Genomic DNA, 14,933 nt, shown 5'->3' with positions numbered 1-14,933 from the left:
TGGGCTTTTATGAACTGATTTACTAATCTCATGATTGCAAGTGTAGCACCCCAAAATTAAGAAGAAAGTAGTTTTACCTATGACAGTCTTTTCTTTATTCAAATATCCATTGGAATGCCAGCAAAAACTCTTTATTGCATTAATCAGGAGGAATGTTATGTTCTTTACCTTGGTATGCTGGAAATGAAATACATTGTGAGTGTATTTCAACTGAAAGATAAGAAAGACCTTAATAGTTACAATTTTAGTAATTCATTATCCATATAGTACACATTTGTAAGCACCTAATAAACTCATGAACATTACCTTGAAAATGCATTTCTTTTAGGTCGCAGTACAAGAGTACTATTTGCACGCAGAAATTTTGTCCATAGGCAATTGACAACTGAGAATACTGACTGAAAAGCTGCTATCTTTTTATTTCTGTTAGCTCTGCACTGTTCAAAGCATAAGAAAGAGAATGAAATTTTAGTCTGGCACCCACACTCTAATAAGAATGCTACATTCTGTTTTCAAAATCATTACATCTCTCAGACCACGAAAAAGCTCAAATTTCAAATCTAAGCTTCAGCTGGGAGAGCCAGCAGTTAGAAAAACAACCTCAGCTTGTGCTCAACAGAACACAAGTACACTTTGCTCATCAAAGAAACATCCGTTTATTTTCTAGCAATAGAGATTTTTTTGCGTACTTCCTCCTCAGACTGTCAAAGCATGTTACTCAACAGAGCAAAGGTGGGATTAATTGCACGTCTGTATAATCTAAATTTATCTGATTATGGATTTATGGGTGCTGATTGTTTCATAACTCCTTAGTGAAAGTTTACCAGAGCAGTGACTTGGGGGTAGCTCCAACAAGAGTCCAGCATAGACGGAGTTCTGAAGGAACCAGAGATCTGGCAGTACCTTTTCACACACAATGTCAGTAAAGGCAGAGTGGAGCCCAGAGGGAGTTCCAGAGACAGTGACAGAGGTATTACATACTGCAAAAGCTTTTGTCATTTGTTAGGATGAGGAAGAACTTAATTACTACCTGAATAGAAACAAAAGAGGGATCCTTTTACTCATACAAATTGTATCAATTTAACCAAAATTGATGCAAAACCCCAATGCAGTTAAATCTGTGCAAAGGCCAATGAGGCACATTCGTATTGTCTGAAAATCAGGTAAAAATGTTTAGTTTTTATATGTGCAAATTTACTGAACCTGATGTATTCCAAATTAGGAGAATCTGCACAGAATTCTGCCGTTTAAGAACAGCCTTTTAGTTAATCCAATTAAAATTTCTTCTAGATATAGCCTCAGACAGAATAGGCCCTGGGATATACATGTGCTGCAAGTGCATCCCAACAAGACATCAGCATTTCATATCAGCCAGTGACCTCTCTGCTTTGTGCTAGGCAGCAGTGTAGCAGCCTCCTGTAGTGTCACTATGAGGCTCAACTAGCCCCAAACCTATGGCTTAGGAGAAAGAGGGTTTGTATAATTTTCCCCATTCTTTAAGCTTGCCAAGCTCCCTAGCTTTCTACCGATTAAAACACCACAGACTGAGCATTAGGAACATGGTGAAGTGCAATTGCTATTCATCAGAGGACACTTGGCTTCAAGAAAATGGAGTAACCAGATTTAGATACTTGAGGACAATTACATACGCTAGGATAGCTGTGCAGCAAAAGCTGCACTAGCAGCACTCACTAGAATGGATGAACTGCTGAGTTTGCTTCTTTTACTGTTTGATTTGTCTTGCTTGGGACAATTTTTTTTGGTTGTGTCTTCATTGTGCTGTCCCTTTGCGGAGGTATCAGGCTGATTCTGTCTCCTGGGAAACATAACTTAATCCTGCAAAAATTAAGACAGTCTCTTTAAGAGCCCCTTTCTGACCACCAGCCAGAAATGAAGTTGTATGCAGTATTACCTCTGTCCTTTTGAGGATGTTGCATGTCACGCTGTTCATTGACAGGCCCTACTATCGGCATCTTCTTCTGCAGATTTTATGTGGGAAATCTGTTTGTGTCACCTAAAGGCAATTAGTTCCCATGAGTAGCCCCAGTGTGCCCTGTCAACAGGCAGCAGGTGAGGAGAATTTCTGATGCTGGCTGCGGATGCGGCAAAATCTGGTATCTGGTTTCAAAAAGAAACACAGCAGTACAGAGCACTAGGAAGCCAGCCATAGGGATTAGCTGCCAGGTGTGCATCACTTGTGTCCTTGGTTTAAGGCAGAAGTAAAACGTAACTTGTTTGTAAGATTGTCTGCAAATGCCCTTCCTTGGAAAGAATTTTAGCTTCATTGTATTAGAAATGAAGAACTGCTGTTCTTCTTCTTCTTCCTCAAGTTGCTGTGCAGTCCAGACCAGCATTTTTATACAAATGGCAGTGTCTCCCAGGCACCTTTCAGAGATACAAAGTACGCAGATGGAGAAGAGAAATAGTAGGCCTGCAAGGTGATCATTTTGACTGGCAGGGGAATGCAGGATACCGTCACATCCCACTGGAATCAAATGGCGAGTAATTTCCTTGTCATCCTTCCCATATTCCCATTAATATTTGTCCCTCACTGAAACGCCCTAATCAGTACTGCAGTTCACCTTTCACAGAGTACCTGAGCTGGCATTAAACAGGACTGACACAGTGACAGAAAAGGTCGCACAGCATGGCTGGAGAGCATGCCATGTTCTATTGACAGGAGTGTTCATGGTGCTGCAGTGCCACATATTTGCCATGGGTGAGGAGGGGTCCAAAGACAGTGCATCATCTGCATGGATGGATTTACCAGAGGGTTGCTTTCTTTCCAAAATGGACTCACATCTTCTTGTCAGAATCATATAGAGCAGCATCAGATTCATGAGGAATCCCTAAATCCTGCAGAAGGAAAGCACATGTGTACATGGAGGGCCCCTTGCTGCCCGTTACAGTGCTAAGGGCAGCTATTGCCCAGGTTACTACTTGGTGGACCAGCACCTCAGCAGCCCTGCTGAAAACGCAGTGTGTTCAATGCAACTTTTATCTGAAGGTCACTTGTATTCTCCCCCTCACACTGAGCTCTCCTCAATTGAACTGGAAAAGTGTCGTCAATGGTTTTGTGCAGGGAATGAGTCTTTTTTGTCTCTAAATCACAGAAATCCTCTTCCCTATTTACTGATTGGCAAAAATACACACATTTTTTTAGGGAAGGTTTTTCATTGGAGAGGGATGATTTCCAGTCAAGACAACATCCACCCTCTGGCTTTAGAGTGGCTTGTGTGGGGCATGAGCTTGTGGCAGAATGCAGACCTAGGCCCATCGTCAACACATCAGTTAGAAGTTAACTTGAAATATGTTAGTGTTTCTGCTTAGCCTCCCTTAATCCTTCCTTATTTCTCTTGTTTCTGTAAGCAGCCTCCTCAGTTACTTGTTAGTGGCAAGTGAAAATATTTTGTGCTGAGCAGGGGGAAAGGGAGTTGAAGAAATTCCAGACTTAAATTATGAAGCCTTAATGACCTTAATCATTGGAATATAATCACAAAGGGAAAGTGTTTTTAACTAAAAGGTCCCTTTTCCAGAAAGCCCCATTCCCAGAAACATCCTCCTTTTAGGCAAAAGAAGAGCCATGGTCTGGGGTTTCCTGGCAATGCAAGGAAACAGTGTACACTTTCTGATACTCCTTTGATTCTCATCACTCATGAAATCCAGGTGAAGTAGGCAATTTGGCTGCCTTTGAGCCATTTCTTTGCAGACCCCAATGCAAGGAATGCTGCAAAAGAACAGAACAGCAAAGACCCAAGTGGCAGTGGGAATGATCCGCCTGCTTTTTCTGTGCTAGCAACCAACAGAGACTTCACTGCAGCCCAGAAAATGATCCTTTTATTTTTAAGCAGGGACAATATGGTAGCAATAATATTTCAGGAAGTTCCTGAATTGTGCCCACAAGAACATGACTGTTGTGAGTAAATTGAAAGCTTGTTATCTGCTCTGCTGAATGCTAGTTTCAGAAAGGGAGAAAATTTAGTCAATATGAGAAATCTCACTTATACTAGCAGTGAAAGCTGGGCAGGAGTTTTAAAATGAAGAAAGTTGTCTTGCTATCAATGTGAGAAAAAATCCCTTTAAAATTGCAGACTTTTTAAATATACAACAGCAGCAACAAAAATTGCCATAATCTAATCAATTTCTCCAGCAAACAACTAAGGGTGTCAAAGCAAGTGACACAGAATATGAGCTTTCGGTTTGTATGCGCTTTTCTTGAGGTAGATAACCCCGGGAACATAACTGAAATATGTTTGGACAGATTTTTATAATTGCCTCCGCCCTCTGGTCAATATATGCTTCTGTTTCACTGAGGTCGTCCTCATTTACTCCTTGCTGAGTACAGCTGGTGAACTACTATGCAACCTGTACCACACAGAAGACTTAACTCTGTTTTCTAGCATGGGGACCCTCTGGCACTTACAATACACTTTAATTTTATTCTGTATTTCAGTGCTGAATACCACAGGGTAAGTAGCACAGTACTGAATGTAGCTTAATTCAGGAAGCTTAGCTTCTAATGATAAATATCCTTTCTTCACTTTTTAAATGTGGAATGTTTCTTCACTTTTTAAATGTGGAATGTTGTACAATTGAACCATGTCATTTTTAAAAAGAAGAAATAATTGAATTTTGTTGTTGCCTGATTCTGCACTGACTTCTGTCTGTGAGAGAAACCTGTAACACGTGGCTTTCTAATGGCACATCCGAAGATGAGAGATCTTGACAAAATAACCACAGTAGTTATAAAACACATTTTACTCTAAATATACGTGCAGTAACTTTTGTGTTAGGACCTGCCTGATGTGTAACAATTTAAACATAGCACTGAAGAGATACCAAGTGGCAACTTGTCACAGTTTTCACTTCTCATGGAAGAAGGAAGGAACAGCGAAGAAAATTTTCTTACTTTATCTGTCTTTACATGTTCTCTTTCCTCCTTAGCCTTAGCTCAGTCTGTTTTCCAGTTGCTTGCTGCATTTCATTGATGAATTCATTGTGTGATATTTGCTCCTAATCTCCCTGGTTTCTCTGAATGTCATTGCTTAGATTTTGAGGGGCAGTGGGGACGTTCACTGCAATGCATTCACTTAAGGACAGATTCTCTATACTGTGTCACGTACAATAAGGATAATTAAGGAGGGGCACCACAGAGGTTGGAACTGAACCCTGCCTCCTGAAACTGTGGACCACTGTCAGAGTATGTCAAGAGTTACTATTGTAGCCTTGCCATCCTGGAAATCCCTTCCCTACGCAAAGTACCCAAAGAGCAGAGCCATTTATGCTGTGATCTGTGGTGGGATTTTGGTCTTGTTTCAAGTCATCTCTGCAGGACTTTGTAGCACCACAAGGACTATGCTTTTGTAACTCATTTTGTTTTGCAGCATTTTCAGGGTAGATTAGAAGAGCTGAATGAGATGATAGCTTTGTGTTATGAGAGATTTGCAGGGGTTAAAGGAAATATATAGCCTTCCAACAAGTAACAGAGTTACACGGTACACTAGTTTACTGGCATTTACACGTTTTGCTTTGCAACAGTGGGGATGACAATGCCATGAGCAAGTTAATAGCAAGTCTTTGCTATTATCCTGGTATTGTCTGAGCTGAGCTGCATCCACCCATCCCTTCCGTAGCTCCCTGTACCTAGGAGAGATGGTCTCCTTTCAGTTCAGTGGGGTACAGAGCAGAGGATCTTTCCACACTAGATGAAGTGAACATATCCCACCTTTGATGCAGGTGAATCATTCTTCCTTTATCATGAAGGAGTAAGTACATAAGGGAAGAGAAAGAGTCAGACATGGATGAAACCCTGCATCTATTCAGTTATTCAGTGAAACACCCAAAGACATATATTGAGGTCCCAACATTCATTCTTAAACAGTTTTTGAGTCACTAATTCCACAAGGGCTTCACTGTGTTGTTTTTCTTGCCAGGATCAAGCAAATACCAACTGGTGGCTTGAGAACATGGGATCCTGAAACAGGTAACTGCATGTCATTAGTGCTGTTAACATCCAAGGCAGATTTTGAACATACTAGCGCCTCTTCCTTACTTTAATGTGTTTTATTTCAGCTTACCTCACCAGATGTGATTTTAACAACAACTCAAGACCATTTTGTGACTGGACCCAACCTTGCAATGTCAACCAGGGAATATGGATACGAACCAAACATGACACTCCGACTGATGGAACAGGTCCTGGTGGAGACTATCCTGACGGAAGTAAGTGCTCGGTTGTGGCATTGTTGATTTCCCTTTGAAGACAGCTTGACTACCTTTATTATTCTTTCTCTGAAAGAGAAAAGAGATTCACAAAGCCCTTTGAAATGTTGCAGTTTCGTTTCATGCTGACACCTGTCTTTGACTTTTCACCGTGTCAGTTATGAGTAAATTAATCTGGGTTGCCCCATCATGAGTTAGAAATCTTTATCAGTGTATGGAAGTAAAAGAAAGCTAATTATGTCATGCTTAAGGCCTCATAGAGAATGCAGTGATGTGCAAGAGGTCATTATTCAAGAGAGGTCTTTTGGCCAAATTACACTGATATCAGTTAATGGCAATAAATGAAACGATCGCTGTACTGGCACGAGATAATGCTCACGCTGGCAAAGTGTTAGAAGATCAAGTCTGAAATTAAAGAATATCTTTTAAAAGCTTGTCTTCAGCTACATGTGATTGAAAAACTGGGGTCTAACGTGGTCATATCATCAAACGAGTGCTTAGTATGGCTCCATCTCTATGTGTTTGAACCACTACCCTTGCACTAGCAGATCCATTTAAGGGGGATCAGTCTGCAGTCATATTGCTTTCTGTAATTATCCCAAGACTGGAAGGTCAGCTACTGTCAGACTTATTAAGCGGATTAGAACAGTATTAATTGGGATTTTTGCTAAACAATTTTCTGCATTTTTAGTATTTTGATAATAATTAAAATTTCCTGTTGAAAGAAGAAATGAAATATTTTTAATATGGATTCACACAAATGTTTTGCTTTTTGAATTGATATAGACCATATAACTTTAAATGTGTCTTACATTTTCTTGCCAACTAAAACATAAGACTGAATGTTAGATGCTCTGTGTGGAGCCATACTTTATCATATAGAAATGGTCATTAATTTCTTTTTGATTCCTTTCCATAATCAGATGAGAGAGACTTGATTTTAGCTGCAGTGCAAAAACGTAGGTTTGATCTTAGCCCATGGGAAGCAAAAAACTTCAGCCCTAGTAAAGCAAAATGTGATCTCATATTGAACCAATTCAGACTAAAGCATTTCAAACCCTAAAAGAAATACTGTGAGTTTCTGAATTTTGAAAAGTTTCCTTCCTTTTCATAACGTCAAACCTAAATATTTTGATGGAAATATCTGCATTGCTTTCTATCCCTTCCACTTTGAGACAAAACCAAATGCTGATGGGTTGGAATTTTCCTTGTGCTAGGGATTTGCTCATCTTGAGACCAAAATCTTTAGAAAAAAATATATCCCACAAGAGAAGGTGTATAGCAGATTGCATTATTTTCCTTTGGGGAAAGAGGAAACTGAACATGGATCAGTGGGGCACTGTGTCTGGAGATGCTGTCTCTTGAAAGAGGCCTACATCTTTATTTGTGATCCCAAAATAACTGTTCATGTGAGATGGGATATATTTGCTTTGCTCTCCAGCTCACATTCTAGTTTGGATAACTACATGGTGCTAAGCATTGCAACATAAATTCCAAACACCCTCTACTTTGCTTCTTTGCACTGCTAACAATGCCCTTGATTTCTTCCAGAGTTGGGTTGTACTTCAGTTTTAAATGACACCTGGCAAGTTACAAAGATTCAACTGTATTTTAATTTTTTTACTCTGCAGAAGGCTATTTCATCTACCAAGAAGCAAGTAATCTGATCCCATTCGACACTAACAGGCTTGAGAGCCCAGATACTGTAGTTTCTGAAAAAATATGCATAGACTTCTGGTACTATATGTTTGGGTCAGAAGACATGAATGAGCTGAGAGTGCTTATCCAAGACGTAACAGGGGAGTCTGTGGTGTGGATTCGGAAGGGAAACCAGAGTTCCATGTGGAACTATGGTGCCATCACTCATACTTTTCCAACACAGAGAAAGATAAAGGTAATATATTTTCAGAATAAATTTCTTTGTACAGTGTCAGCATTTGTTCTCCCCTTGCAGGCTGCAAAAGCTTGTGCATGTAAGCTAGAAAATATAACCAAGATTTGCTTCGTTTATATTTTGCAAATATAATGGCCTCATGGTCTGTGTCAATGAACTAAGAGAAGAAACAAACAGCCCCCTGAGTTTTACTGGTGCTGTTAGTTAGGGGATAAAATATATTTAGTTTCCTCTCTTTTTCCTTCCTTCCCTCCTTCATTTTATGATGAAGTCAAGGACTTTAGGTGCCTTAATTAAATGCAGGTTTGCCTGCTGTGAGTTAAGGTTTGAACTTTGGGATGCTGCCTACACTGGACTCCTCTGTAGAATCCAGACAACTAATTCTCATAATTCATTTATCAGTCAGCAAAATAGAGGACAATGTTTCTTGAAATCCTTACCTTATTACAGAATATATATTTTAGGCTTCTGAGGGAAGCTAGAAAAAACTGTTATAGCCTCAGCTTACTTGATGCCTTTAGAGATAGACCAGAAAGAATATTTTGAAAACATGCTAAAGGAAATGGTCTCATATTTGTCTAAACAACTCTGATGCAGTGATTCACTTTGCATCCTGCCTAGGTAATTTTTGAGGCTGTCCGAGGACTGACAGAGTATGGGGATACGGCACTGGACAATGTGAGAGTAAGGGATGGACCCTGTGGTAAGTCTGTGTTTGCACCTTAGTGTATACTCCTTCTTCATCTCTGTTTAAGCTGTTGACCATTACTTAATTCCATATACAATATAGAAACTCCTCATAACTTCGAACCAAAAAGAGAAATGGCAAAAACTTTACAGCTCGCTTCATTTGCATGTTATCTGTTTTGTTGTAGTTTTTTCCTAAATCTTTCCTCACCACCTCAAACGTTCAGAATAAGCTATCCCCTTCTCTGCAAATGTGACCATTTTCACGAGGTCCAGCAAACTTTACCTTCACTTTAAGTCTGAAGTGCATCTCTAAACCCAGCCAAGGCTACGCACCTTGCTCTTGGATTCCAGATTAAATGCTCTAATCAGTATTTGACAGCAAATATCAGTTCATACGAGCTCAGCAAATACATAGCACTGCCATATGTCACAAAAAGAAATAATGGTGAGTTAATAAAGCTGAGTTGCACTACCAGCTCTGACTATGAATCAACAGTTTGAGCTTGATCCCTGATCCTGTAACAAATCAGCCAAGACTGGCACAAGCTGTGGATGACTAGGATCTGGAAGTGAATTACAGTTTCATCCCATCTTTACTGACAAGTATGCAATACTTACTTACAAAATGTGAATTGAACAAGAAACTTGCTGAAAACCATATAGAAAGTGTCATTTGGTCTTAATAGGCCTGTGAAATACTACTCGTATAATGACAATAAAATGTTTCAAATTTACACTAGCCAGGACAAAGATTTCCATTCAGGTCCACACCCTCAGAACATATAATTTTCTTTAAAATTCTGTGAAAAATACTTGGGGCTTTTTTTTTTTTTTTTTTGAGGGCTAGGGAGAGCCAGTTCTTCATTTTCCCATGTGTATTAGCACATGATTCAGCCACTGGATGGTGCACTAACGTAACTCCAAGAGACAAGAGAAAAGTGCTCCTCTCTCTGTTCAGCTGTATGGCTACTAATATGATGAAAGTTAAGTGAGTTGTTAGGTCTGGTAAAGGTCAAAGTCCTCCCAACCTTTTTGTTTCTACAAGAATGGTTGAATAGACGTTTTAATCACTCATGAAAAACTAAATATATGTCCTATTGTCACATGAAAAATTAGCTTCCAAGGCAACTTTAGCAAGCAGTCTTTAGGTTATGATGTTTGATATTCATATTGCCATTTGTAGAACTTCTTCACCTTAAATCTCAAAGGTCAATAATCTTAGGAAGAGATTTTCTTCTGTTTTTTTCCTCAGCTCTACAACAAAGTTAACTTAAAGCTTGTTGGGAAGTATCCATTGTGGGAATAAAGCCATTATCAGGATTCCTGTAATTTTTCTGCAGTGTTGAAAGAGCAAAAAGAGCAATTCTGGGCTAGATATTAAAAAACTGCATTTACACTGGAGTAGGGAGCTGGATGTGAAGAAAGGGGCATATAAGAAACAGGTGTACAAGGAACCAGTGCATGCAAAGGAGCTGGTCCCATTTTGCAGGCAGGTTATTACAAAGTATCTGCAGCTTTGAAGTTAGAGCTCATTAAGTGAATGGGATCGTTTTGTGCAGAGATTTATACACTAGATTTCAAATTATGTGAAGTCTATTGGCTTCTAAATTATGATCATAAGTATCTAGCAAAACCCCCAGCAAAACATCCAGCTGAGTTTGAATCACATAGTTAGCACAAAAGCAGTACCATCATAGTATGTAGTTACTGCATCATTATTCTAAAATCTCTAACTTGTTCTCATATGACTTGTTTTCTATATTACAACTTAATCCCTATAAATGATGTCATTAGCAGTGTCAGTAATATGGAAGACCAACTGCCTTACCTGTGGATTCATTTGGATGATTATATACCTATAGTGCATCTATAAGTAGGTTGGAAAGCATTGTGCTCCATGAATCAATTAATCACTTGGTTATCTCCTTGTACACTGACTGTTATCACACACTCAGTGCACAGTGGAGGGCTCACAAGGGTGCAAGAGGAGAGTACCTGAATGAGGAGAGTTGTTGTTTGTTCTGCAAAGGGACAGAAGTGAATGCATGCGTGCTCTGAAGGTTTTAGTCAGTTTGTTGTACTTCCAGAGATTCAGATCCATCACTCGTTCACATGTCTCCAGGTGAATGAACATGACATCAAGAGAATACTCACCCTGGTGTTGCTAGCTCACACATAGAAGCACACCAAGAGGACCACTTCTTTTAGAAGATATCTTTGTGATGGATAAAGAATAGGTGGAGAAGTTGCTAATATTTGTTAGCAAGCAGAAGCAGGCAGGAGGGAAGACTCCACAACATGACTGTTTGTTGTGTCTGTCAGTAGAAAACTCCTACAGCTGTCACGTTCCTAAGAAATAAATACAATTTTGAAGAAACAACAAAACTCTCTGATTAGAAACCACCAGTGCCCTGAGAGTTATTTGTTTCTGCTATATGGCATCTGCTGGCAGGCTACTCACTCCCAGACCTGCCAACACGTGCAGACAGTATGACCTTCATGCCTTAACATACACACCAGAAGGAGTCACATATCCAATTGTAAATACACTTCCAGCTCCAGAGAAGCATACTGGCACAAGCTCAGTCACTGTTACCAAGCTAACAATCAGACAAGCTCTCCTAAGCGCTCAAAAGACCCACACATCCTCATTTTTAAATATAGGCAGTTCTGCTTGCTTCAGTGAAAAACTTCTAACTTTACGCTGGTGAAGAATAAGTGGAAATTCATGTATGTTGGTGTGTAAGTAGTGTTCACCCTGTAATATTATAACTCATCGTATTGCCTTGTCTTTTCTACTCACAGGAGCTCTCCCTCCCCCTGTACCACCAACAAATTCTACACCACCTCCAGTGACAGGTAATTTTAGCCAATCACATATGCTAATCTATGGGTTGTAGAAGGGCACCTAATTTTTTTACTACCAGTGCTACTTATTTGCTTCAGTTAATTTCTTTGGGTATCTCTCTATGGCATTGCCTTATGCCATATAAATCTGCCTTTTCTGTTTCAGTTCTTCCACGTGTAGTCTACAAAATGATTTTGTTTTCCCACTGCACAATGAGGTGGCTTTTCTGGATGTGTCCATATGTTAATGAGAACATATTCCTTTTTCCTGTCTCCAGAAGCAATTTGCAGTATACATGGGGATCCTCACTACCACACGTTCGACAAGCAGCTGCACCACTTCATGGGCACCTGCACCTACACCCTCTCCAAGCTGTGTGAGAGCAACAGCTCGCTGCCCTATTTCAACGTGGAAGCAGCCAACGAGCACAGGGGAAGCAACACTCGTGTGTCCTATGTCCAATATGTGAACATCGATGTGTATGGCTACAGGATCAATCTTGGTAAAAACAGAGTTGTTAAGGTAAGGTTGGAGCCCACTATCTACCATCAGTAACTCATAGTGTGAATGAAGAAATTATTGTACAATGACTACAACTTTCCAGCATACATACAGTGGCATTTAGAGGGCAGTCAGATATTTAGGAGTAGGAGTAGTGTGGAGTTCTTAAACATTCGAATTTCAGCACTGAAAACATAGGCTAAAATTTTGTGCTGTGTTGCTAAAAGGTGGGATTAGACCTGACACTCCAGATGGCGTTGGTGGGCTAGCCTACCTTTCTAGCTTGCTCCCCATGCTCAAGGTTGGTCTGCATCAGGGAATAAAAAGGCCCTGCATTAACCGAGTCCACGCTGGTGGTTATTTCCCAGTCCTGTGTGGTAGCCTGTAAAGCTGCATGCTCATCCCTGATTTCTAGTTATTCCACATCACTGCTAACTTCACTTAACACCTGGCATTTGCCATAAAGCGGGGCCAGATGAGAGAGTCCTAGAGTGACAATCTGATGACTCTCCTCACACTGATTGTGTCACTTGGCCAGCTATTGTATTTTAAGGTGTCTTTATGGTTCCTTTCCATAAAGGGCCAAGACAGCAGACATGTTTGATTCAAATCCCCAGTAAATGAATAGGTCACCTTACTTCTTTACCACACTTATAAGAAAATAGTACAGTGATTTATGTGACAGGAGATAAAGGTTTATATGTACACCAAGACATTTCCCATCTGATCTTAGAAATGTAGTGAACTCATATATTCACATTTGTCCAACAGCTTCTCTTTTATACCTTTCCCCTGTATTTACTGTTTTTATTATATATATATGTTTCTAAGTAAACCAAGCTTTCTTACATATGTAATAAGAACAAATGTTCAAAGTAGATACTAATTTCAGTAAATTTTAAATAAATTGAAAATTTTACTTGGATGCTTACTTGCTATTGTCTGGCATTTCAAATGTGAAAATTAGAAAAGAAAGAGAAAGAAACAGAAAGCAGCTTTTTCAAGATTTGTCCAATCCTGAAAATTTTCTAAGAACCCATTCTAACTACATTTTTTTAATCTTATTTGATCCAAAATAAAATATAGGTCTATAAGCAGTTACCGCTGACAGCCTATGCTAAGTCTTGGACTTTTGTCAGCTGGGTCTGGTTCACCAAGCTCACTTTGACCGCACTTGGAAGCTACGTAGCTACATTATTATGGCCTCAAGGCCCTAGATTATGTGCCCATATACAACATTCATGTTAAGTAATACTTAACACAATGTGAGTTCTTACTGCTTACTGTGCAAGTCCTATGCTCAATATAGGAATGTGATCTAAGAGGGTCACCATTAAAAATACTTCTTTTAAAGTGATTATAGTGATTGTCCTTCTCTGTGCCTGCAGGTTGATGGAGTCAGCCAGGTGCTCCCTCTGACCTTGGCGCGGGGTGTCAGTATTTCCTTCAGTGGGCAGTATGTTGTGGTTACTACCGACTTTGGTCTGAATGTCAAGTTTGATGGAAATCACAGAGCAGAAATCACTCTTCCCAGTACCTATATGTCTAAAGTCTGTGGAATATGTGGAAATTATAATGGGTACAAAGCAGATGACTTTCTTAATCCAGATGGAGAGATGGAAACAAACTCAGCCAACCTTGGCAACAGTTGGCAGGTTTACAATGACTCCAGGTAGGACTGCAACTGGGAAGTTTGGCCTTAGCTGTTGGTTATGCAATGACCAGTATTTTAAGAAACTGTTGTATGTCAGGCACATGGGATAAAATATATTCTTGTCAGTGTACTTACTTTATCTAGCTGGGTAAAGTTTCACAGCAAATTTAACTGTGCTTAAAAAGAGAATATTTGAATAAAACACTGCAGATGCCCACTAAGATTTCAGTTATTTTTATAGTATGTTGACGGTAATACTTGAAGATCTTGTTTGAACTCTTCTGAGATACTTTACTATTTATTTTATAATTTCACAGTATATTATTTAATGATAGTAGAGGTTTAATTTCAAATGCTTTTACTTTTTGTTTGCCTTTCCTAGGTATCTTCCATGTAGAAAGCTTGACTTAAAAGAAAGCCAAAATAAATATTTGGGTTTCTTCCAGGCCTCTCAAAGGTTATAAGTTTGAGATCATGTTAAAATCTGAATTTCTATCCTAAGTGTTTGAAATGTAGAGCTTTAAAATATGTCATGCTTAGCTTGGGGACAGCCCTGTAGTTTTGTTAGATGTGATTTGAAAAGCATCTTAGGTGCTAGTGCATCCAAAGTTCATTGGTGAATTTTTCCACATCTTTTCTTTTTTCCACACCAGGTGCTTGCCAGATGATGGCCATGCTCCAAATTGCACTGCTGATGAAAAACATATGATCCAAAGCAATGAATACTGTGGTCTGATCACAGATCCCAATGGTCCATTCCAGAATTGCCACTCAGTAGTTGATCCACGAAGTTATTCTGAAGCCTGTCAGTATGATCTCTGTGAACTTCATTTGAACAATGCAGTCCTCTGTCAAAACCTGCAGGCTTATGCAGACATGTGCCAAGCTGCAGGAGTCCAGCTGACACCGTGGAGAAATGCAACCTTCTGCCGTATGTATCAAAGATTACTGGAAATTACCATTTGTCAGGAGGATATAATTAGGACTTCCTCAAGACAGAGCATTACAAGACACTGTTTTGAATTCATATAACATTGTGAAACTTGACTGATCAGGCTAAAGATTTCAGGGTTACATATCATCCTCAGTTTGATTCCTTTGGGAAGACTCTAGTGAAAATAGTT

At 39.5% G+C, this 14,933-nt stretch overlaps 1 protein-coding gene across 1 annotated transcript in view; it reads left to right on the top strand.

Moving 5' to 3' along the window:
• The first annotated feature begins 4,371 nt into the window (after window positions 1–4,371).
• LOC103925393 overlaps window positions 4,372–14,933 on the top strand; it is a 61,125-nt gene continuing 50,563 nt past the window's right edge. Inside the window, exons 1-8 of the mRNA XM_009334103.1 lie at window positions 4,372–4,469; window positions 5,934–5,983; window positions 6,073–6,222; window positions 7,854–8,116; window positions 8,738–8,819; window positions 11,932–12,176; window positions 13,544–13,827; window positions 14,463–14,740. Of these exons, the coding sequence (XP_009332378.1) occupies window positions 4,402–4,469; window positions 5,934–5,983; window positions 6,073–6,222; window positions 7,854–8,116; window positions 8,738–8,819; window positions 11,932–12,176; window positions 13,544–13,827; window positions 14,463–14,740 (1,420 nt within the window). The 5' untranslated portion in view covers window positions 4,372–4,401. The remainder of the gene's footprint in view (window positions 4,470–5,933; window positions 5,984–6,072; window positions 6,223–7,853; window positions 8,117–8,737; window positions 8,820–11,931; window positions 12,177–13,543; window positions 13,828–14,462; window positions 14,741–14,933) is intronic.

This window comes from Pygoscelis adeliae, unplaced genomic scaffold, assembly GCF_000699105.1.
Source record: "Pygoscelis adeliae isolate BGI_AS28 unplaced genomic scaffold, ASM69910v1 Scaffold161, whole genome shotgun sequence".
NCBI lineage: Eukaryota > Metazoa > Chordata > Aves > Sphenisciformes > Spheniscidae > Pygoscelis > Pygoscelis adeliae.
This window is presented reverse-complemented; position numbering and strand designations above follow the sequence as displayed.